General features: G+C 44.9%; 1 protein-coding gene across 1 annotated transcript in view; it reads right to left on the bottom strand.

Annotated features, from left to right (window-relative positions):
• Positions 1–16,055, bottom strand: part of SH3BP5 (SH3 domain binding protein 5) — a 42,208-nt gene extending 26,153 nt beyond the window's left edge. Inside the window, exons 1-3 of the mRNA XM_082752877.1 lie at positions 15,865–16,055; positions 14,411–14,473; positions 5,760–5,888 (exon numbers count right to left, since the gene is read on the bottom strand). Coding sequence (XP_082609003.1) covers positions 5,760–5,888; positions 14,411–14,473; positions 15,865–15,996 — 324 coding nt within the window. The 5' untranslated portion in view covers positions 15,997–16,055. The remainder of the gene's footprint in view (positions 1–5,759; positions 5,889–14,410; positions 14,474–15,864) is intronic.
• Positions 16,056–25,856: the final 9,801 nt, after the last annotated feature.

Genomic DNA, 25,856 nt, shown 5'->3' with positions numbered 1-25,856 from the left:
CCAGGAGGGGTCAGCTGGCTGTCCCCCTGTAACCGTGCCAATAATTTTTTTTTTTTTTTTTTTTTTTTTTACTAACTCCGTGGCACGCTGCCAAGCAGGAATTCAAGTTTGTCACAGTTCTGCTGACATTTAATTTTTGCTTCTCAAATTCCCCCTCCCTCCACCTTTTTATTTTGCCAAGATAAGCTTACGAGATACTACGAATCCATCTTAACTCCTTGCTGCCTTAAATGCGAGCATCAGGACTTCAGCTCACAAAAGCAGCCGTGTCACAAGGAACCTCTTTTCCATCCTACCTCCAAAATACCATTGATAGCACACCTAGGAACCAGAGGGGAGGACCTGAATATCCTGCGGTTGGATCCAGACCCAGGAGCTGTCGTTCACCCTCAGAGCTGCCCCCCTGCCTGCAGCCCAGCCAGCTGGTGCTGTGATCCAATTAGTTATCAGTCACTGAGCGGATTTGGATGGGAAACTAGGGTGCTGTAGGAAGCAACACTGGCAAGACAACACTTTCCAGTTCCTAATTAATTTGTTAAGAGTGATTGGCAAGTTATATTGATGGAAAAAGCCTCCATCTCTTGAGCTAAGCAAGTTACCATCTGCAGAGCCATACTGCTTGCAGACATCTCAAGCTGAGCACCTAGAATCCAAGATGGGATGGCCACCGTGGAAAGTTTTGTTCAACTACAGGCACTGCAATCTTCTGCACAGAATGGTTATCAGCCTCAGCAGCTGAGGAAGAGTCTTCACCATCACCATCAAGCAGCTAAATTACTCCTCAATTCCTGTTGTGCGAGGAGTTCCTCTGCATTTAAGGAAGAGGGATGCATTTCAGAAGGCTTTTCACATGCACCTGCCTCTCACCACTGACCACGGACAGTGATTAAGGGCCTGAATGATTACTTTAGGCTCTAAATCCTTCCGTAGATAAAGCTAATCAAGTTAAATCCTACACACTCACTCAGTCTACTATAACCTTCTGATCCTGCTGGTCAAATCCAACCAAAATCCACATTTGAAAGAGGAAATAATTGCTCAGTGGTAACCGGCTTCCCCTAAATTTTGTGAAGACACCCAGATTAGAGACCCAGGGTCCAAGTATCTGAAAGCTCACCCTTAATTCTTTACCTTGTCGGCTGACTTCTTTAAACAGATGTACCGATCCAATATAAAATATGACAGGAGAGAAAGATTATTAGTGAACTGAAGGGAAGGAGCTGTGCTATATACAAAGTGGTAGAGAGCACAGTGGCTGTCCCTGCTGGACCAAATCTACTTGTCCACCAGCTGTGTTTAATCCCACGTACACCCAGACATCAGCAGCGAAGACATTGTTGTACAGCCATGCCAGTGTGTTTTTCCAAGCATTTTGCAACAAAAGGGTCCTTTTAGGTTAAGCACGCCAACAAAATGAAAGGCAGAATTCGTCGTAAAGCTAAATCAGGGAAGGTCACCCAAGGGGAAGGAAGATGAGTGCACCCTTTCAGTGTGTTGCTCTCTGAGCACTTGTTACAGATGGGTCCCTCAGTGAGTGACACACATACATATGACCTAGCATAGATCTTTCCTCTCTTTTTGCCTCAGGCAAGCTTTTCAATGCTCTTTTGTAAAAGCTAGACAGGGCAGGGGGTGGAGGGGAATACCACAAAGCAAAAACACAGTTCCTCCCAAAACAGGCTCAGCACTCAAGCTGAGCAAAGCATCCACACCTACTCCCACTCTGAGCCAGTACTAGGGACTGAAACATCACTTCTCACTCTGCAAAAAGAGCTCAGTAACGGGAGAGAAGGCTTCGTTAAGAGCAACACTCCCAGGGCTTTTATTCTGGTAAGGGTCACTACTGATGCATAGGTTTTTGTACTTGTAGAGGTGGGGAATACTTTTTTATCCGACTTTTTTTGCCATCAGAAGCAAAGCAGGGAAGTCAAGTTCTCCTCTTCGGTTTGTCCCTGAGTTCCCAAGTGATGATGTATGGGTAACAGTGTTTTAATGGCACCTTTCACCCTAAAGTGCTTTTACTGCCCTTAATGAACTCAGCCTCACAGCAGTTTGACAGCTCCATTTTATACAGAAAACGAGAGAAAAATGAAGTAACATATTTAAGCCATGCAGCAACACAAGATCAACTCTGAACAGCCCGGTGACTTACACAATAGACCACACTTGTTTTAGCACAGCATCCTGCCCCAGTGCATGATACCACTAGTGAGGTAACACACTCCTCAAGCTCTTACCACACGCTCAGACACTATTGCATAGGAGCTTTCCAGACCCAACCCTGCAAAATGCTAAGTCAACTGTGGCTTAAGACACTCCTTACCTCAGAAGCTCAAAACGTACACTTGTTTACATTATTAACGTTTGCTGGCAATGTCACCCTTCTTCCCCATTACATTTGGGGAAAAAAAGAGGCCAATTTTCAGACTAGTCACATAGGGAAGCAGGACCTTATGGATCCCTTCCAACTCGGGATATTCTGTGATGCCATTACAGCATAAGTCAAAGCACAACCTTAAAAAGAAAATATGCCAAATACAAAAATGTCCTTGCAGTAGAAAAATAAAATTTGATTAAACAACTAATTTGCATCAAAACGCTCTGAAACAGTAGGGTACCCCTGTAGTCCACACGAGAGACCCACTGTGAGACCCAACAAGGAATCACAAAGTTGTCTTTGGAGAAGTTGCACGAAATCTTCAGGGTCAAGAGCAGCAGCTCGCTCTTGCTTCAGCCTCAGCAGAAGCTGAATATTAATGCTTTTGTGCCAACAGACAGCATCCTGATTCCCCGTGCCACCGCTTCGGAGGACAAAGCACTGGAATGGCAACACCAAGGGCCCATTGTTCTGCTAGAGCAAAGTTCCACCCTGAGACAGACCACGCTGAAATTCTCTCGGCACATGTTACACAAGCAAGATGCTACAGGACTCTCGCATGGGAGAATTCATTTGTTTTGAATTCCCCACCTCCTGCCAACACAGGATTGCACAAGATGGGGAAAAGGGTGAAGAGACGAAAGGACTCACGATCCTGAAGCTCCTCCAGGGAGTACTTGACTCAAGGACGTTTTTTTTTTTCTGACCCCACATCAGTGCCCTTGTACCATTTTAATGTGTTTTATTTTAATAGTTTAAACAATATTTCCAGAAGAGAATCACGTTGGTGCCATGAGAAAGCAACCTCCTTGGTTTCACTAAATACAGCTTTTATCAGATAACTTGCCCTACAACTGGCATCTTAAATGCAAGCAACTCTGGACAACTCCCGCATTTCTGCCAAACTAGGTTTCTCTAATTATGCAGTTCTTTGTTCCCAGAAGACTTCAATTTACAGGCCTTATTTTTTACTTCCCTTTACTGAGAACAACAAACAAAAATTTACACTTCCTTTTCTCTTACAAGCACAGCAGTGCAATTTTATCCCTCATTGTTTAATTAAAGCTCTTTCAGCTACACAGAACCTTTTGTCTGGGCTTTCAGAAGCAGCCTAATGGCTCTGAAATAGCTGTAAAGACAGCAGGTAGGAAAGCAACTTCATAAGCTACGTGTTTTTCTAAACTTGAGTGGAAAGATATCGAGCTGTTGCCGTGATTTCTTCACAATTTTAGGAATCAAAGTGTAACAGAAAGATGTCAGGCTTACATCTAAACACACTAATATTCTGGTACTTCCATTTCATATCCCCACCCAATTTGCTCCCAAATAAACTGAACTTTCCTAGACTACAGACAGACTACAAAAACTCTTTGGGCAGATGCCTTACTAACAACTGATACCAATCTTTCCAATCTCCCCATTTCCAGAAAAATCCTCTGTTCACTGTCCTTCAACACCAACACTCCTCTTTGCCCTCGTAATTTGTATTTCAATGTTTTATTAGACAAGGAGCCAAAGGGAAATCAGAGGTGATCTTTCAGCTCTTTCTCCTGAGCAAATACAAAGAGGGAGCTCTGTTCCACAACTGGCTCCATAACACAAAATGCAAAAAAGTCAAATGAATGGTAGGAAGGGGAAATCAGGGATAAGTAGCACTTAAACTTAGCTAATGACAAAACGAGTTGGGAGAAAAATAGGAGAAAAAAAACGGTATTCTCTAACAAGCCCAAGGCAAGTGTAGTGATTTTGCCAGTCTCAGGACTCGAAGCTGTTTCAGCTTTTTAGTACTCTCATAAAGCACCTTTGAAATAGTACGACCAAATTGATCTCAGAAGCAGCAAAGATGTAGGAATAAGAAATTTCACTTTTAGGACATAATCTCCTGCCAGCTTCAGGACAGATGACAAAGTTCACTGCTCTCAGTGCCTGATGTTACAAACCTCAAAGTCATCTGATTTTTTTTGTACTGCAGAGTATGGATTTCTACCATTGACTTTTCCAAGTATAACTCCTGAAGTCCTGTGCGTTCTGTACCTTCCATAGCTATTTATGGTAAAAATAAAAAAGTATGAGATCATATGTGAGACAGGGTCAGTTTTGTTTTGTTTTGACATCCTAATTAACACAATATAAACAATCAAATCCTTGTTCTTGCTTCGTTACCAACTTACTCTCTTCCTCCAGATCACTACTACTGGTTTATCTCTACCCCAGGCACTAGGCCCTGTGGGCAAGGACTGCTTGCAGAACAGTTACTGATGAGCAGTAGATACCACGCTTTGCTTGGAAGCAGACTTTACTTTTTACCATGCTTTTACTAGTCTCAAGGATTAAGTCTAATAATCCCCACACATCATCTTCACTGCTTGAGATGACAGCTCCAAATAAATGCTGTGCAATTTAAAGGACAAGCAAAGTCCCTATTTTCTTGTGTGACACACCTCATCAGCCCAATTCCTGCTTCATCAGCTTTCAAAGCATAAGGCCTGCATGAGGCCACCTCACTTTTCTGTGCCCTGCTCCAAGGATGTATTCTTTTCCCTCCCCCTTTTTCTATTACTTGGTGAGTTTACTTTCTGCCTCCTGGCATACACCAACACTCATCCCCTACTTATTTTTATAAGCAAAATCCTCCTCCTGTCTTTTTTTTTTTTCTTCTCAACACCTTTCACATGTTGCCCCACCTTTCTTTCACTTTTCCCATGAACACAATCACATCCTGGTTACCCAGCTACTGATTACAACACGCACATTTCCAGCTCAGCACAGAAGCAGCAACCCCAAGCAACACTTCCCCCTCCTTCTGTCCTCCCTGCCATGAGAGAAAAATAGCAACAGCACTCGAGGACAGCCTCTCCCTGGAAGAAATAAAACATGAAAAAGCCTCAGACACCAGCAGAACCCATCAGAGATGCCAAGCAGAAGCACTCCCCAAGCCATCATGTTCAACTCTCAGCTACTTTATCCTTCAGGTGAGAAGCTGCTTGACATCTCACAAGCTTCCAGTTGCAGCTTTTTATCCGCTCAGCGTTTTGCTTTAAGGAAAAGTAGCCACACAATGCCTACACTATATTTTCAAACAATTATAGCTGTTGATAGGACAGAGCGAGGCTCTGAAAGGCCATTCGTAATGAGGAGAGAACAGCACGAGCTTGCTGCTATTCATAGTTCACGTCTGCTGTAGCTGTCCGTGGCCTGAAGAATACGTGCAGCTGTGGCTGTGAAGAAACACACTTTGCCATCGATTCACACGGCCAACGTGCAACTCAAGACACAGACGGTGTCAGCCGAGTACATACGCTTAGGACGTTATTAATAGCAGGGGAGCGCTGCAATCGCTGTGTGCTCTCCAGCATAAGCTTATAAGGCAGAAAGTTCTCACCTGCCTGGCCACCCTCCGAGCTTCCCAGTAAGGTTTAGAGTCTTCTACAGCTTTCCCAATCTTCTTCACCAGCTCATCCAGTTTTACCGTTGCTTCGACCAGCACGGAGCGGAACTTCTGGCGTGCGTCCTTCGAAACGTTGCAGAGCAGGAAAAAGGGAAGAAAGGACAAAGATTAGAACTTTAAACTTTATTTCTGCCCGTTTGTTCCTACCTTCAGGTTGTTCTTCAGAGAGACAGCTTCTATACAGAGCCCGCAATAGCCTGTGCTAGTCATCACCTCTGGTAGGATTTCTCAGGGAGGAATAGCTAGTAAATGACTTGGTGGGGGAGCAAATCAGGGTGTTACAACTTCTGAGAGACAGTTAAGTGGCAAGGACATCTCATCTACGGCACCGTCTCATAGTTCAGGGTTGCTCAGGAGCATGCATAACCTTCACAGAAATGAGAGTCTGTCCTCACGCTTTCCAGAGGACACCTACCAGAAGTCTCCCTGTAACTGCTTTATAAATTTTAAAGCTAGACATTTACTAAGGGTTTTCAACACAATTTCCAGAATCCTTCTCGCTGAGCCTCTCCTTTCAGTAAACAGAACTGGGCCTAACCCCACCGAGCAAGCTGGCACTCGGATGGGACCAGCACCTCTTAAACCTTAGCCTGTGTCCCACCTCCAGCAGCATCCCCCAGCAGAGACACCACTTCACAACGCAGATGAGGATGGACAGGACCTGCTTTCTGCAGGAGGAAGAACCAGACCCATCCCACGTGGCAGTGGGACGTTTTCCAGTGGGCTCCTCTTTCTGTTTCACAAATGCACCCTACTTACTGCAAGAGCAGCAGCAGCTTTCAGCTTTTCATTGCAGAAAGATTTTCCAGCACCAAAGCCCATCTTTTCAGCTATACTTTGTATCAATGGATAAGGACTCCTACTTTCCATTTGATTATTATTTATTATATTTAAGTGAATTCCAGCTACTTCCAAACTAGATGAGTTGCCCTTTTTATGTAATTATCTTTTCAGCTTATCTGCAGCAACCTCCATACCCTCAAGCAGAGCGATCCTGATTTCCATCTCAGCATCCAGCACAAACTAAATCAATGGGATTGTTGCAGAGGGATGCAAATACAGGCTGGGACCTGGCCCAGAATTTAAGGAGACCAAGATGAAGGGCTGTGTGAGCTCTTGACAAGCCTCGTAATTCTAATTAGAGAGCAGGATTTAGGCAGACTGCTGGACTGACACGTTGATAAATCAGGAAGCAGCTGGCTTGAAGAAGTGCTCTAATTCAGGAGGCTTTTGTCATTACTGCTGAGGATTTCTAGAATGCACAACTGTTTATTCATTGGAAGAACTAAAATACATCGGAGCCTACTACTTTGCTCACAGAAGCAGAAAAATCTGCAACAATACATTAGTTTTACAGAAAAAGAAACATACTTCAGTAAAAGCTGCTCTCATTCCATTTCAGTCTTCTCTAAAACCTTAATCAGCATCAGTCGTATTTTTTTTTTCAGTGTAAATAGCTTTGGTTTCTTAAAGTGCTCCAAATTATTCTAAGAAAACACTTAAATGGGTAGCAGGGCCAAAATGGAGAATTAAACGCACATTAACTTACTACTGACTGGATTGGAGTTCTTAAAATGAAATAGTTTCTCAGTGATAGTACGAAGCGTATCTTTCAAACAACATCTACCAAGTCAATGAGTTTCTTAATGAGAACAAGTTAGATACTTGCAATTAAAGTACTGGATGGTACACGGTTCACTGCTCAATATGAACTTCACGAGAAACTGAAACAGGACTGCACGCCTGATGACTATATTGCAAGAAAAATGCTAAGTACTGAAGGATATTTCACAAGAAAACATTTTCCTATAAATGCCTAAATAACATTTAAAAATTCATTTCTAAATGAACGTACCTAAAGCTTTGGTTTTCGGTTTGTGAAAGCTGTGTGGTTGGATACTAGTTGTGGAAAGTGAATAATTAGAGAGAAACAGATATATGCAGCGATTTACCAAAAAAAACAGTTTGCACGTCTGAAGAAAAGCACTTGGAACAAAGAGATCTGTCAACAGCAACCGTGTATTATCGCTAACAAATCTGTGCTTAGAGACCTGCCCCAAAATTATTCATGTAATTACATCTACACTTAACCAACGTGAAAAAGACTTATCCAAAAGGAAGAGAGAACAGGCAATAAAACCCCAAGAATACCACGCAGAGAGCAGTCCCACAGGAACATCTGGATCCACGGATCTCCCACCAACTGGGATGAGGCGCATACAAATCACAAAGCTGTAACTAATCCTCTAACAGGCACAGGTCTTGTAAACACTTAAGCAGGAGTTAAACCACGGACACAGCCCCACCGAACAGGAGAGTTACACAGGATGGGGAGTTTCAGCTGAGGAACGCACAGGAGTGAAGCTGCAGTCCTCATTTCCCCCCAGAGACGCCAGTTTCCTATTTTGAAGCTTCACACGGGGTCTCCCATCCTCATTTTTTCCTATGGAGAGGAATAATGAGTAACAAAACGCCCCAGGAACTTTACACCCATGTCATCCGCTACGTGATGTATTTAAAATGACATCTTTATTCCCAGGCTCCCGATTGCCACGAGCTCAAGCCTGCAGGCTCCGCCACCTTCTGCACGAGACAAAAAACAGATGCTGACGCTCTGCTTGGATCAGCCCTGCAGCCAAAGGCTCCTTCAGACACTGCAACCAGGAGCAGAGCTCTCTGAGAAGCAGCGACACCAAACCCACGAGCTGCCCTTCACTTCAGCCCTCGCTACACCACAAGAGCGAGCGGCTCCCATCACAAACCCACACAGCACAGCAGCCCCGCCACGTGCTGCCAGAACACCTGCAGAAGTCAGCCCCCTCGGGACAGCACAAAACTCCCCCGGTGGGCACCACCAGGGAGGTTTGAAGAAGAAATACAGGTGCAGCAGCTATTTTTTTCTCCTGACTTGAAACCAGGGGGGTCAGAAGTACCAAGGCTTCTGCACCACGTGCAGCAGGAGCCTTGGGCTTGCTGCACCTGCCTCTGGCATTGCAGTCTTACTAACCAGGCTCTGACACAGGTGTTTGTCATGCACACACTCCAGCGGGCACAGAGCTTCGTGCATCATGTGCACAACTGCAATTTACTTCTCCACGTCTTCTTCTAGCGGCCGCAAGAGCTCCGCTTCCTCCCTGGAAATCCTTCGCCTTTTTCTCCCACGTGGTTGATTTTACAGGGGCAGTTTTAGGGAGCGTGCCAGACCTCCGTCCCTTAAACGCTTTTGTTGCAAAAAAAAGGTGGAAAGAAACAAAACTAAAGTTCTGCACTTCACACGCACCTGTTGAAGGATAAAGCGTGCTTGTTTTTCCTTCCTGATGAGTGATGGTGATGAGCTGGTGTTAGATGCCAGGTGACAGGCAAATCACCATCTCTGCCCATCAAAGGAAATGGGTATCCTCAAACCCTTTTCTTTTTCTCTCCAGCTATTAATTTGCCATTTAAAAACAACATAAATTGGTATTTGGAAGTTGTTTTAACCTCCTGCTTGCGGACAGGTAGAGACTACAAATACAATCTGATTTTTTTTGCCTTTTAGTCCTCTTAAAAAAAGGCCGAGGGAGGCAGGCCGGGAGAGGAACCGGGTGCTCCTTCCAAAGCAGATTTTCTCTGCTGAACTCCTCCCTTCAGCTAGAAGCCCTTTTCTGCTTCAAGGCCGTGAATCAAGCAAAGCCCTTTGACTCACTCAGGTGACAAAATCTTTCCAGAGTCAGAGCGGAGGAAGAAGCCTTGCCTTACTCACCCACAGACAAAAAGCAAAAGGCAAAACAACAAAAGCAATGCACAGTCCACGTGCAGGAGCCATTTCCTAAGGAAACAAGCGAATTATAGACACGGAAAGAGCTGCTAGTGCTGCACAAATCCATCACGCATGTATATCACACTCCAAAAGACAGCAGCAAAAACGGCTACGGAGCTGCTCCTCCCTTTTCTTCTCTGGGACACTGGAAAATGCTGCACGGGGCTGCTGATAAGGCGGCGGATGTTTCTACAGATAAGCTTCCCCAGCCCGAGCAGGCGTGGTCAGAATGAGATTCCTGCAGCTGACAGGCCATTCTTCTAAAACTTGGAAGGCTGAGGGTTTAAAAAAAAAAAAAAATTAAAAATTCTTATGTGGAATGCGGTCAAAATCTCGAGCTTTACCCTGAGAAAAGAAGTACATTGAGGAGGAATTTGATAAAAGGACCCTTCCCCTTTTGAGAGGAGTTTAAATGCTGACAAGGCTCGCAGGGGAAGGAGCAGCACGGCAGATACAACCCTGTCCTGTGACTCTGTACAACACCAACCCAGAGTAACCTTTAGGGTAAGCCCAGGCCTAAAATTAGCACAAAGCCTCGCAGATCAGGACCAGAGGATCTAGGCAAGCATAGAAGCAGGATCCTAACCAAGCCCTGCCTCCAACAAGCGTGGCTGAATCGAGTTTTCGTGTGCGATCACCACCCCTCAACAAACATTGGCAAGCTCGCAGCTCCAGCTGCACAAAAGCTCCCTCTGACATAAACCACACTCTGAGATTGCTGGGATTCCAGCGGTCACGTTAATGCTACGGGCAGGATTACTCTCCCCACGATGCTGCCAGAGGGACCCTCGATGAATCTCCTGCATCTGAACTGCACTTTGGAGAGGTGGTCGAAGGCACGGATGAGTTCACAAATGTGCATGACTCACCCACACAGCCGAGTACATTCGCAACTTCTGATCCGAGCTCTGATGGAGACACATTTCCAGCAGGCAGGAAAAAAGCCCCAGTAGTAAAGTGCAGCTCTAATATCCATTTAGTCAAAACGTACTCACATCTCCACTGCAAGATGTTTCCTGCATCTCCTCACAGAGGCTTCAAACAGACAGGGACGCTAGGAAAGCCAAGTGTTAAATCCCCTGGAGGACCTTCATCACCATTTTGCTGTGTCAGTAATGCTCGGCGTTGCACTTAGCGTGAGCAGCGTTGAGGATTTTAAATGAAGGCTAATCAAAGATTCATTAACAGGCAATACATTAATGCACCATGTAACTACCAGCCGCTCAGTGCCCTTTATCAGGGCCATGTGTCCTGAAGAGGCTGCGAGCATCGTCAGGTCAGGGTATTTCTCCAGGGTTTAGTGGGATAGGTCAAAAGAGCAAAAAACGAGTAATTATATCAACTAAAAGAACAGATACAGCCAGCTTCAGCATATCTCCTCAACACATTCCACACATGTAAAACTTTACAAACATTTCATACCTACAGCTCTTTTGCTGTAAATGGAAACTGGAGAGAGTGGGCACATGCAGCAGCCCAAGTCAGAGCAACTCGTGCAAGCCTACAGAAGTCCAGGACAGTCTCACAGAAAGCAGATGCCACAAGGCTCCTCTTCCTGCTGATCAGGGAGTACACCAAATCACAAAAACCATCATAGCTGTGTTTTTTTCTAAATTTCCTTCAAAGACATACACCTTCCACTCAAATGCTCCAGTTGCTTTTTCAGATTATTCAGGAAATACTCAGCAGTGGGAATGAATGGACCTCGAAGTAATACCACAAGACGTCGGATGTCGGCTTCCTGTAATATAAATAGCCTAATGATATTGCGTTCCCATTAAAGTCAGCTATGATCAGGTATTATTTGCTTCGTATTTTCAATAATGGAATGGAATAGGATAGATGTAACTCCTTTGTTTGGAAGAAGAAAAATAAGCACTACTTCTAATGAAACATCTTGCAATGGCAACACCACCACAAACTAGGAATGAGCAACAAGAGGGGCCCAAAGCTGCTAGCAGCAGTCAAAACAGCAAATCTTCAAAGCCAAACTTGGTGTGGCTCTCCCCAAAGCCCACGTTCTGAAGCAGCATTCAAGGATTTGTCTTTGAAACAGAGCAATCCCCATTCTGAATTCCCCCTTCCAAGCTCTGGATTTATCCTACAGAGCTGCTTGGCAGAGCTCTCCTTTTTTTTTTTTGTCTGGAATGAAAATGTGGAATTTTTTATTATTATATTGTAGGGGGAGGGGTAAAATATCTTTCCTCCAGAAATGTTCAAGCCCATTTAAAACGCATGTATCAAGATGTATATAAATTTAGGCCTTACATCACCCAACTGCATTTGTCCTCAAGATCAGAGCAGATCAAAAGCAACACAAATCTTCCTGGATTAAAAATGATCCATGATGCTACAAACTGGCTTCAATCCAGTAAGACTTCAGATGAAAAGTGAAAGGGAAACTTTCATGAAAACATACTGTTGATGGTATCTTAAATTTAATCCATCAAACGTTGCTTACAGTGAGTACAATTCAGATCTGCAGTCAACATTTAATAACACAGAGGTAGAAAGCATCGTGTAATTGTTCTCTGTGCTGACACCTAGTATTTCTTTGACTAAGTAAGGTAAACAACAACATAAAACCAAGCTGATGTGGAAACGCTGCAATTTCATTTACAGTGATACATCCAAGGGCCTTTCAGCCTTTTAGAGCTCAGCATGTGTCTCTCGCGTAGTAGCTACAAATCTCCAGACTCTACAAACACTTGAACACATGAATAATTTCAATCAAGCAGTAAAATCCCATCTTCAAGTCATTGGGATTTACTTCATGAGGATGCATTTGCATTATTATTACTATTCTACCTGCTTCATAATACGTCCTCAGCGCAAGGTTACGACAAGATGAATGAAATCCAGGCAACTATCCATGGCACCATCTTTCAATTTCAGTACCTCAGCATGAAATAAGGAGATTGCAAAGACTTATCTATATATAGATATATAGATATAAATATAGCTAGCACTGCTCCTGAGGAGACTCGGGGCCAATTTAATTGGGACTGTTGTGACTAAACAGATCCACTAGCATACTGTGTGTTTTATTTTTTTTTTTAAAGTTCACTCCTAAAATTTAAATCAATGTAGTGACACAGAACAATTTTCACATCTGAAATATAGTTTAATTTCGCATAACAAATAGTCCTCCGTTCCGCGAAGCTTATTTGCCAATAAATTCGTGATCTACATGCCAGAAAGCACAGAAAATGGAAAGAGGTAGGGAGAAGAAGACAGCCACGTGACGAGTTCAGGGACCGCTGCATCCTGCCCGGTCGAACAGAACAGGTCAGTTGGATGGGACCTGCAGAGATCATCGAGTCCAACCGCCTGACCACTTCAGGGCTAACCAAGAGTTAAAGCATGCTGTTGAGGGCATTGTCCAAATGCCTCTTGCACACAGACAGGCTTGGGACATCAACCACCTGGCTAGGCAGCCTGTTCCAGCGTTTGATCACCCTCACAGTGCAGAAATTTTTCCTCATGTCCAGTCCAAACCTCCCCTGGCACAGCTTTGTGCCATTCCCTCACGTCCTGTCCTCAGTGATCAGGGAGCAGAGACTGGCACCTCCCTCTCTGCTTCACCTCTTGGCCTCCTCTTCTCCAGACTGGACAACCCAAGTGTCCACAGGACATGCCTTCCAGCCCATTTACCAGCTTTGTTGCCTTCCTCTGGACACTTTCAAGTACCTTGACATCCTTTTTATACTGTGAAGCCCAGAACTGCGTACAATATTCAAGGTGAGGCCACACCAGTGAGCTGTCACCCCACCAGCTTCCTAACAATTTATTGCCTGTTTGCTGCTCTGCTTGGTGCATACAGTGGCATTACTCCAATAACTTCAAAGTGCTTCAGGTACCCATCCCATGCTTCCCATCTCAGGAAAATACACTTATAAAGAAAAAAAAAAAAAAAAAAACCACAACCAAGACCTTGACATTTTTTAGATAGAGAATAGATATATATAAAGGTGTACTTTTAGAGTATATGCAATCTTGATGTGCTTTGATACAGCATTCAAAATGTTATGTTATCAAAATTATTTAGGATCTAAAGTAGCATTTTATGCTAGTTCTCCTTTAACAACATATTCACCTTATACTTCCACAGGTTTTATCTTTTGTTTTGCAGTTAACATAACTTAGATGCTCAAGTATGCCAGTTAATTCTGAGTTGGTATTAGATCAACAACACCAAGCCTTCCAGAATAACGACCAAGTGGCTCAAACTCAAACTTAGAAACAACCACTCAATAACTTACTATTGGATTTTTAAATGTCAAAAAAAAAAAACAAACAAAAAAAAGGCAAAACTGACAAGCTTAAACAAACAAACAACCAAACAAAAGTCAGGAGATCCTGGCAGGTACTTGGATGCCAAAGATCTTTCAAACAAACACACTTTCACTGTCCATAATCAGAAGAACACAAACCTAAAACAGTTACTTGTAAAAACAGAACTTGTCTAAGTTTAGTTTCAAAACCTAAAAATAGGGTTTGGCCATGGGGGAGGTTGTGTGCACCACTCACTGTCAGCATCCCTCTACCTCGCGCGCTCTCTCTCTCTCTCTCTCTCTCTCTCTCTCTCTCTCTCTCTCTCTCTCTCTCTCTCTCTCTGTTCCAGCTGTTATCTCAGTTTACAGCTTTGAAAATTACCAACAGTTCCTTGTAGCCAAATAACCAATCCAGATGACACAATTCAGGAGGGAACCCACACAAAAATATTTTTCTATTGCTCACAAAACCCAGCGTGCAGAGAAGGAAAATGCAAGGATGAATTCCCTACCTCCAGTTCCGTCTCTCTCCGATTGATATCATCTGTAGATTGATTCAACTTTTCCAGCTCGCCCTGGAAAGAAAGATAGAAAATGTTAAACGTGTGTTAAGAAACCTGGGGGGAAAAATGTTTCTGAGAATGGTCATTCAGCATCCCAACAGAAAGTTCACAAGGGCCGTGGCTTACATGTTTAATGAAAACAGGAAAACTTGAGACACTTAGAATAACTTTGTCTTCTATTCTGCAGCTTACAAGAAAAATAATCAGAGAAGCTCTACAGTTTTATTTTAAGGTAGTGTGTTTCCTGTTCTGGGCTATTCCTCGCTAGAAAAAATAAACATAAGGTACAATAATGTCTGTCCTGTTGATCAACATAGTGAGCATCTGCTAGTTTCCAGTGAGATACAACCCCCCCCAAAAAAAAAATAAAAATAGCATAACCTTTTTGCTGTCACAGTAAGTCCAGCTAAAGCACAGCATTCATATGAAACACATGAAAAGCGTTTTACTCTGGGTTTTGGCAAACCTTTCTGTAATAAAACCAGTCAATGGGACGTATGATTGTGTTTACTTAGCCTGCCTTCGTGCCAGCATTTTGATCTCTAGCAGCAAAAACCAGAGGTGCTAAATCCTTTGAATAAATATTTACTAGGGGTGGCGTTGGCATGAACGAAGTTACCATAAAAACAGAGCTCGCCGTTAATGACTTTCCTACCACAACAAGCAACCCTGGGGAGCAGCTTCCAGTAGCTTTAATTATTTGAGCAGCACGTTATGTGTGCGATCCTACCTGCTTCAGCTGGGGTGTCTCTATAACTAAAGGCTTACTCGATTTGCAAACAGCAAAACCGATGGGCGCTCGAGCTGGCGATCCCCTGCAAGGTTGCAGCGATGTCTCCGGCTATGATCAGAGGGGGATTAATCCAACAACCCTCCTGTTTTTGGAGGTCAGATCTCACCCCCAACCCCCAGGATTTGGGAGGCACAGCCCCGCACACCCACGTTTGCTGAAGCAGAAGCGACCTGAACCGCCTCCCGCTGCCGGGCTAGGAAAAGTTCCCGTGCTCATAGCAAGCATGGCACCCTATTTTTTTTTTATTAATATTATTTTTTTTAGCCAAAACCAGCAAAAAAATAAAAAAATAAAAAATAAAAATGAGGCCGGCAGCAGCTGAGGCAGCTCGGCTGCAGGCCTGGCTCCTCCGCCAGGCAGCCGCGGGTGAACCCCGCAAGCCAGGCTGACGGGGGAGGGAAGGGAGACGGGGTGGCTGTCAGTCTGTCCGTCTGTCTGTCTGCCCGGGGGGATTTGGGATTTAGGATTTGGGGTCCAGCCGCTCAGGAAGCGGTGCTGGCAGGCACGGAGGGCAGCCGCCGCCTGCTAAACGGCGAGAGGAGCCCGCAGCGTGCTCATTTCCCCCTCCTCTCTCCCCGCACCGCCGAGGGGACGAGCTGCCCTCCCTCACCTGGATGCGGGGGTCCACCTCTTCTTCCTCCTCCTCCTCCTCCTCCTCCTCTTCTTCTTCTTCCTCCTCTTTGGGCCGCGGGCCCTCCTCGGCGGCGGCGCCGCCGCGACCGCGCCTGGACCCCGGCTCCATGGCGGCGGCAACCGGCGGCGACACCAACAGCGACACCGACGACACCGACAGCGACAGGGACACGGCCACCACCGCCGGGGACACCTCGAGCCCGGCCCCGCCTCCGGGAAACCCCTCCCCGGCCGCAGCCCCCGGCTCTTTGTGCGAGGAGGAACTGCGGGCTGGCTTCCTTCCTTCTTCCCTTCCCTCCCTCCTCCCTCCTTCCTTCCCCCTCCTCTCTTCTTCCTTCCCCCTCCCTCCTTCCTTCCTTTCTTCGCCCTCCTCTCCTCTTCTCTTCCTTTATTTTTTATTTTTTACCTCCCCTCCCCTTAGCCCGGCACCCCCCAAGCTCCCCCAAGCCAAATTGTTGGAAGCGCAGGTGTGAGGGAACGCCGCCTGCACCTTGCAGGTCCTTTCTCTTCCTAATTATTGTTTTACTTGCAAAAATAAGAGGCTTTCAGCAAGCTGGGAAACAGGAATGAAGGCCAGGTTCCCATTGTGTGGCAGCTGGTGCACCTATGCTGGATGCGGCAGAAAAAGGCATCCCGAAGCCGTGTCCTCGTCGTGTGGGTGGGAAGGAGCTCGGTTCCTTTTTAGCCCCAGCCTTCCTCGCTTTCCTCACCTCACTTTCCTCAGGCACAGCTGAAAGCCCTTCTGTGGGCAGCAGCGAAGAAATACAAAATTAAAAACAACCCCAAAGAGAGATTCACACCGCATTCCCTCCTCATTCCAAAGGAAAACCATCTTATTTTGTCTTTTCCCTCCCAGCAGGACACACAGACCACGCTACCCATATGGGAAAAATCAGGCAAAAAGGGTCAACTGGCTCAGCTGAGGCCCTTCAAATCATACCAACTGTGCTGAACCCCTTCCTCACTGCCTTTGGGTGGGTAGCAGGTCATTTCCAACAGGTGAGGAACACATCTCCACCTCAAAAGTGTCACTTTTAAATTTAACCCTATTTTTGTTAAAAGACTCTGCAAACAATACCAACAAAATAAAAATAAGCAAGTAGTTCTTATACTCGGTGGAGAAGCTTCCTTTGAGACTGAAAATCAAAAGAAGATTTCAGCAAAGCATAAGAAGAGAAAAATTCACGTTCCTTGAGGTGAAAAAGGAGGGAAACACAAGTATTCAAGCTCTTCCAAACAATATAAAGTAACTGAGAAAAAAAAAAAAAAAAAAAGGAAAAAGAGAGTGACACAAACATTTGAAAATAGTATAAACATGGAAAGTGACACCAACAAAATAAAAAAAATCAAGGAACAGAGGAGGTGTTGCAAAAACGCAGATGGGTTGTTTGCAACATCTTCATTTCTCACAGCAAAAGAAATCATGTAAAGAACAGGAAAACATCACCAACCCCAAGTGGTTTATTCTTACTCATTTCCAACAAGGGAATTAAACTTTTGCAAACAGCCCAGAGCTTTCAGGGCCTTGGGGTGTCTCATCCCCACTGTGCTGTGGCTCATGCCAAGGCGGTGATGGTCCGACACCCTAAAAGGGGCAGAGAAAACACAAGGCAGCATATGGAAGAGTTAATGTTGGCAATCCCACCATCACTGCTTACATTTCTAGAAAACATGGCTGTATAGAACAGATACAGTATCTTCAATATATTTCCCCAAAACCCACACAAACTGACCCACAGCAGTGACACACAAAGCGCTGCCTGCTGCTTGGGGTACCCCAGTGCTCCCATACAGACCGTGCTCTCCCCATGGGTTTTGTAATGTTTGAGCGAGGACCCTGTTGTTCCATTGCCACCGTAACGGTCCCAGTGATTGTCACAGCTCAGATAAAACCAAGCCAAATTCATCAATCTGCCACCATCGTGTCAGAGCAAGCTGTTTCTATCCGCATTCGTACTTGGAACGAGCGTGCTGGGGGAGCTGCCTGCACAGCTCAGCCCTGTGCGAGAGATGGTATGAATACACAGCCCCCTCTTCCCACATCTCCGAAAGCTCACACGCAGGCCCCAGGCCACTGAGACCATTTTATATCAAATCAACACATCAGGAAGGTTTATTTTTAAGGAACTGCTGAAGAACACACAGATCGTGAGTTTGCCATCACAAAGGTGCAAACAGAAAAGCAGCCTTGAGGGAGAGGTTTGAAGGGAACAAGAGAGACCACTCAGTACACATGAAAATCAATAAAAGACTCAAGAATATTATTTGCATGGTCAGTTTTCTCTCTTCCCCATGAAACAGCTCTGGCTGAAACCGCTGTCACATGCAAAGGGCAGCAGCAGAGCCCCAGGAGCTGCAAGCAGCCGTCCTGCATGGCACGCAGGTGGGCTTCATGCTCTGCTTAAGCCAATGCAGCACGAGAAGTGAACAGCAGATGATGGCGTTTGGATATTACTTTAATGAAATCGTGAGTAATATCATCCCAGCAAATGTCCTACGCAACGTGTTAAAAGTCAGCAGCCTCCCCCAAAAAAAGAAAGCCAGTCATGCTGACCTTTTCACTTCCACCCCAGGTCCCATATGCACAAAGGCGGCTGAGTCAAGCCTGCACGAGGATGGACCGAGACAATCTGTGTGCTTTCTCTTGCATCAATATTTCAAAACCTCGGTCCGAAACAATGTTTGCATATCAACCGCTGTGCAGTTAAGGCAGGGAGAAACAGCACTCTCTTTCACTAAGGGGATTCTAGGGCGGTCACAGCAGAGAATTAGCGCCGACTCACTGGGTCGGGATGTATCTCGACAAAAGTTAGGCTGGAGATGGTACAGCTCATCTGAAAAAGCACAGGGAAATGTACCAATGCAGGGAGAGTCATGAATGAAGCTACTTCAACGACCTTTTTAATCACACCAGGCAATGCGTGGCTGCTTTCCACGACACGACAGCAGCCGTTTGGGGTGCAGTCCTTGTCATCAGTGCCAGATCCTGGAGCACAGAAACCTCTGGGCAGGGTGATGCTCAGGCCCAACAGCAGTCTTATCTTTAGGGGAAGGTGCTAGATAACCCCATTTTCTGGTCCCACAGAAATTTTCTATGTACAGGCAGCACATGGCAGGAAAAACAGAAACTTCTGTGAGGGAGGAGTACAGAGAGAAATTTTCTCCCTTGTTCTGGAGGATGTTTTGTAGATTAGGTATTACATCTTCTGAATAGGCATTGGGGAAATACAAGTTGTATTTTAAATAAAATCAGCTGGGAAGTACTATGTATCAGTGAAGGACTGCCTGGGGAAACATACTAATGACTGTTAATAATTTAGGGGGGAGGGGGAATCAAAGCAAATGGTTAGCATAAGTTAATGTATACTTGATGATGGTAGATTTTGAATGGATTTTAAGGAAGGAGGTTTTTGGTTTTGTTTTTTTTTTCAAGTCTAGTCTTACATTCAAATTTCTGCTCATACATGCCCTCAAAGCTTGCTTCTGCCCAAGCACTAGAGGCAAGAACATAAAATACAAATCAACACTACATCTCCTTCCTCAGAAACAAGACCTACTATCTCCTCTTTTTGAACATTGATACCATTTAAGTAGAGTTTGGGATTAATTAACACACATTCGATTACTGAAGACACATTTGCAGTTCATGGGAAACTTTGTGGAGGAAATTGATTGAGACTGCCTTGCTTACATAATCCCGCCTCTCTTTCCTCGAAGGGATTGGAAAAAAAATTTTGCCCTGAAAAATTCTGCTTTTGTTGATTATGGTGCTAGAGGCTAATTTCCAACTTGCCTCAAATACTGAAGCACTATTGCAATTTGTTTTAAATAATTTACTATCAAATAAACACAGAAGTAGTATAAACAATCCAATTCTAAGAAAAAACGAAGTGTGTAAAACATGGCTCCCAAAACACGTTTATGGGCATAAAATCACCTAAGTAATTGCTATAACTGAAGTAATCCTGAAGACCATACTAGTTTACCATACTAACTTTGACAATATTACACCAGAAATTAGCTTAGGCTGGGGAAATTCTCATTTAAAAACAAAGTCACCATCTCCCTCTTCCAAACTGCAGCAAAGATATTGCTCTATCAACATTCAAACCCCATATGCTTCGCTGCTTTTCAGAAGTATATTGCACATGTTCAAAACACTTTTAAGCACTAAGCAGGATCTCGCCCACAATCCCAGTAAATTCGAAGATCTGGTTCTCCAAGTCTTAATCTCACTGATAAGAGGCTAAGCCTATTTATTTATTTATTTGTTTGTTTGTTTATTTATTTATTTATTATGGAAGGTACAGACTGCATTTACAGAACATTTTAAATCCCCTGGATACACATGCAGGGTGTTGAACACTTCAGAAAGTGGTCAGAATAAAAACTTCTGGCTTATTTCTCAATCAAATTTTCACTCTTCCTTACTCACAATGGTTGCAGCGTGCTTGCACTCTGCATTTTAAGACATGTTAAGAATCAATTATTCTTTTTTACACCTTTTGTTAAGATGCAATCACCTTTTGAACTTGCATACAAATGAAGCACACAAAGATGCATTAATGGGGCCTGAGCATCTATGGTACAAACAATCAGATTTCCCCACACGCAAGGAATGTATTTAAAGAAAATGCTACATCCCAAAATACCCTTTAGTTTCACTTCTTTTTTAACAAGAACCATTTAAGGATTATTAAAAAAATACCCTCTGGGCTTTGCAAGGCTACAACGAAAGTAGGTTCATTTAAAGAGGTACAACCTATTTTCTAGCCACACTGATCTTAGTATATTTCAGAAAAACTAAATATAAGAATTATTAGCAAAATTACTAGCTTGGCTGATTTCTACTGGATATATATTTGTTCCCCATGAGCTACTGTTCTTATTATTCTGAAACCTGATCTTCTTGATGATGCTTTATACAGATAGTGTGAGTGCAATACATGTATTTTACATAAAATTTGCAAAAATCATACTATATATGGTACATGACAAACAGCTTGATGGGTTCCCTAGCTTGTTGCTGTTTCACTGGGAGATAACCACCACCACCACAGGACTTTCTCCTCCTCCAAGCTGTCCAGGCCAGGGTGGGCAGTGTGGAATTTCCTACTGGAAGTCATCGGTACAAGGACACTGTGTCTACAGAGGAGCAGAGCAGGCCCACAGCCCATCTGCCCAAAATGCAAAGTCTGCTGTTTCTGCAGATTTAGGAAATACTACAGTAACATGAGAGAGTCTTCCTTGTATCTGTTGCTGAGCGATAAGGAAGATCCCCTTTACAATGCCTGACACTTGAACAGGGAAAACCCTATACTGCATCCTTTTAAGTTGAATGTATTCACGCAGGCTCGCTGTCCTGCCATCTGCTTTCCTCGATAAGCAGTCTCCCATCAGTTTCGATGGGAGCAGGATTAAGTGCAAAGGTGTTAGTCTGTACTCAGAACAAGGCCTTAGACAAGAAGTGGTGCCTCGTGAGAGCCAAAATGAGATGCAAGAGCCATTCTCCTCCACCCAGCCTGATAATTCAGTAATGCTTCTGCAGTGATCCAGATACATCATTGCTATTCAGTACAAAAACACCCACCTTCATCTTTTATTCTTTGTTCTTATGCAAACCACTTTTAAAACATTTATTTAAAGAACAACCTATACTGTCCAAATAACATTAGCCATATGCAAGAACATATCTTGTTTTCCAGTCCTTTGTTCAGCTTAATGTTCAGGTGGGCCTGGTTCAGAGTATTCACTTGACCGATGTAGTCCAGCGAGAGTCACAGTTCCTCAAAGCTGGCAGATTTGTCACACAGGATCCCCACTCATGCTTTCAGCACAGAGTTTCCCAGCTCAGGAGGAAGGGACTCTCACACCCCCCCACTGCATGCAACGCTCCTCCTGAGAAGTGTTTTGGGGCACGGCCCCATGCTTCTCCCTGTGACCAAGGAGGCATCGCCCGTGGAGCAAGGCTACCTTGTGTGTGCAGGATGGAAGCACAGTCCTGCACGAGAGCGACCTCGTGGCTGCTAAAAGCTCTCTGACCACAGACTTTGCTTCTCAGTAATCTTGCCACCACACAGGAAATTCACTGATCTCTCATTTTAAGCTGATGAGCGTACAGCACTAACAACGTGAGCCTCCAGAGCACCTTTCATCAGAGGACGTCAAAGCACTCCAGCACCAGCTATTCGGGGAAGCGTTCCCTTTGTTTTCCTGCGCAAATCCCACATCATAGAGATACTAATTGATTAAGTAGAGGGAAGCAGCAGAGATATTTCAAGTACAAGATGGCCCTGAGAAACACAGAAAGAGACTGAAAGTAAATTTTCAAACAGTAGGCTGAGTAGCCCAGATAGCTATAGAAAGGCAGAGGGATTTGGGACCTCATTATCGTCGTGGCCAATTAATGTGCAAAGAGAAAAGGCAGAACCCACTGTCTATCTAGAGAAATAAAAGACAGGGGCTGGCAACCACTCAGGGGAACTCCTGCCTCGGAGTTGTGGAGAAAAAACAGCAGCCAAGAGGGAAGCCCAGAGGTGGGGACAGGCCCTTCCACAGCCAAGCCCAATTAGCAAAGTATTCACCAAGGACTTTGCACAGTCTCTGTGCTTCCTAACCGTGTCTGGCTGAGCCGTAAGTCATGATAGGAGAAATGGGAAGTGTTTCTCTACCCTCTTCTTTAGTATCCTTCTGAGGCTTGTTATAGCCTAATTTACCTTGTGCCAGAAAATATGAGCTTTTGCAGCATCTAGACACAGAAACACTCGTCAGTGTAACTAATCTGAGTTTCATGCCTGCAAGATGGGTCCACGCTTTGACTGTCTCCTTAGTAAGGAAATCCAAAAGCCATTCGAATACTCAGATGTAAAAATCCATATCAGCTTCACAGAGGTGAGATGCTTCCTGTGTACCAAGAACCTTTGCCCCCTCTCCCATCATTTATAGCGAGGTTTTCTGCCCGCCACCTGGCAGAATCGCAGTCTTCAGTGCTTCCCATTACATAAAGCCCAAGCGACTGAGCACATTGTGTGTGGGAGTGAAGCAGAGTCTGCTTTAGCACCCAACATCGTACTTCAGGAGGAAAAGCAGTGCCTGTCTGCGCTCCCTCTCCTGCCTGCCCTGCATGCTACAGGCTCCAGGAGCTGCTGCAAAGCGGCCTACATGTCCTCTGGGGTCACCAACAGCAGCCTGGCCCCCATAGGGTTGAGGTTTTTCCTCTCATATCCCTCTTTCACCCTATCTGTCACCCACTTCCTCACACCCCAACTTTCCACCACCACAACGCAGTCTCAGCGGCGCTGTCGGAGCCTTGCAGCCCAGACTACATGCCAAGCTGTGGGCTGCCATTCGCCCATCCCACCCCTCATCAGCCCTTCCCCACAGGTCCCTCAGCCACACAACTGCTGCCTCCCTAAACCAGAGGCTGGGGGTACATCTGAGCCACCCAGCAAGGAACAGAGGCAGCAGCACCCAGACATGGTGTAGGCTCTGCAAAAATGAAAGCAGAGTTGCCCGCTGCTCTGGGGACTTCTGAGGATGAGGGAATATCCCTACCGCCTCTGCAACGTGGCATTATGTTTGGAAAGTACAGCACAGATAGGGAAAAAGGTGTCTGCAGAGTTTTGTGACAGTGAGTGGTTCAGATCTCCATCAGCTGAGGAGCTCTATAGGCACAATGTCAGATCTTTAAGTTACCAGATCACAGGCACCTGCTTCTGGTCTCAGGATAAGTTGAACTGCTTCACACTTTTTTCTTTTACTAGTTCCAGACCTAGGGTTAAGAATATTAACTCAACACCACTAAAAGTCTCTTTCCAAGGCCAGGCTAGCTCTGGTCTCTCCCAGATGGCAAAAGCAAGCACTATAACGGAGAATGCTAACAGAAGTGGCTTTGGGTAAGAGACCAAGAGAAGACCTCTTATACTATTATTGTTATATTTGCTTTCCAAACAAACCTGTGAAAATACAAAGAGACTAAATGACTGCAAAAAGGCCACACATAAGAAACTCCTGGCAAAATTCAAAGTCAGACCTCTAGTCACTTTAATTCTAGCTTCACCTCTCCTCTAGACTTTCCTTTATAGCATGCTTCACCCTTGCTCTATTCCTCTAGTTCTGCAAAAGGTCTTCTCTCATTTTGAACTAGAATTGCATATTTAGCACCCATGCCTTGCTGCATAGTTCTTGAAAAACTTACTAAAATTTCCATAGCAGAAGTTACACAGCAAAACAAATTCCCCCCAAAAAGTAAGCCTTGGTATGGCAATAAATCCTGTTGTTGTCAAAAAAACTGTTGCATTGTTCTTACTGTTCGATATGGTTCAACAAAAGTGTTTGTGCAAACGATGCGGCTACAGCATTTTGACTCCCACTTTGGGGATGTGTTTCCTTGCCTGTTGCAGATACCGGAGTCTGTAGTACTGTCTGGGATACACTTATCCTCACCAGACCAGACTCTTTTACCACAAAAAGCACACTTAACCCTAGGAAAGAATAAAGTATGATGCTGCAACTTCATCTCTGCTGAAATCTCTCCCATATGAGGGCAGTTTTACAAGCCCACTTGATAAGATTTGTAGGGTCAGGAGTGAAGCATTTCACCTTGGGAGTCCCGACAGCCCACCCATTGGTCAGAAAACTCATTTTCCATCTCTTTTTCTTTTTTTGAGACATGCTCTAGAGGGGGAGATACATAGGGTTGCTACGTGCCAGGCAACAGTGGCTTCAAAGAGCTGGCTTCAAAAGCTGCTCCCTTCCCTGTCCCAAAAGACCATTCATTGTTCTGTTTCCCTTGCTCCATTGGCACAAGGAGGAAAGGTGGCATTTCCCTCATTCTCAGCCACCGACTGCGTCAGAACAGCACTTTTCCAGCTCATATGTGCAGACAGGCCATGTCCTGGCTGTAACAAGCGGTGTATATCTCAGGAGCAAGCTCCACAACAGCAGGAAGAGATAAGGGAGCATGCTTCAGCCCTCCGGAAAATCCTGCCCAAGAGGACCCTGGGGAGCCAGACAGAATGTGCTTCATTAACGTGCAGATGAACACAGATCATATTCATGAGGACCATGTTTCTCTGATCTAAAACGTGACCCTTGAGCTTCCCTTTTAGCTCCTTTGGCCTTTCCTCCAGTTGGCTTCCATCTTTCATTTCCTCCAGTCCCACAGGGTAACTCCTTGCAAGTGAGCTGCTGGCAAAAGATGCTGTGCACCCCTGCACCACACATTTCCAACAAGCTGCCGAGGCACAAGCAACTCTCACATGGCCAAGTATCTGAATGCCCTGGATATGGTAGGCATGATAAATACCTGGGGCAGGTTCTGGTAGGACAGTGGGATTTGACATGTCCAAAAGTTGATTTGAAAGGGTGCCTTCAAAGCTTTTCACATTGCTTTTTGTAAAAAGGAGTATTCAGGCACTGTGTCTTGCAAACGAAAGGATGTGTGGGTGCTTTGCTGCCAGGACCATTTCAGCTAATGGACTGAACAGCTCAGGAAATCAGCAAGGTCACCAGCCAAACATGCAGATAAGGAGGAAAGTAGTTGAAAGTCTTTGCATTTGGCAGGTGTGTGAGGATCATCCAGCCCTTGTTTGGAGAGGGATACACGTATCACAAAATATTCTGAGACGCATTTGACATGCAGGTCTTCTCAGGAGCAAGCCAACCAGAAAGAAAATGGATCTTCCTCCTTGGTCATGATCACAGGAAAGGGCTCAGTGTACTCAACTCCCTGGAGATCCAGAAGGTTTTTCTCTCAGATCTCCCAAACAAAACTGCTGCCAAGAGTGTAAATGCAAGGGGGTGAAAATTGCTCTCACTCCGTCTGGCATCTGTGCTGCTCCCCAGCCCCAGCAAGCAGAACTGAGGAGCCCCAGTATAACAGCAGCTGCAGCAGTGCAATCAGCCCTCCAGCTGCCACTGCAGAGTGCCGGAGATCTGCAGTGGGATGCAAGGACAGGAACCCTCTCC

The sequence above is a fragment of the Aythya marila genome (genome assembly GCF_965140915.1).
Source record: "Aythya marila genome assembly, chromosome: 2".
Lineage (NCBI taxonomy): Eukaryota > Metazoa > Chordata > Aves > Anseriformes > Anatidae > Aythya > Aythya marila.
The sequence above is the reverse complement of the archived record's forward strand: the minus strand, read 5'-3'. Positions and strand labels throughout refer to the sequence as shown.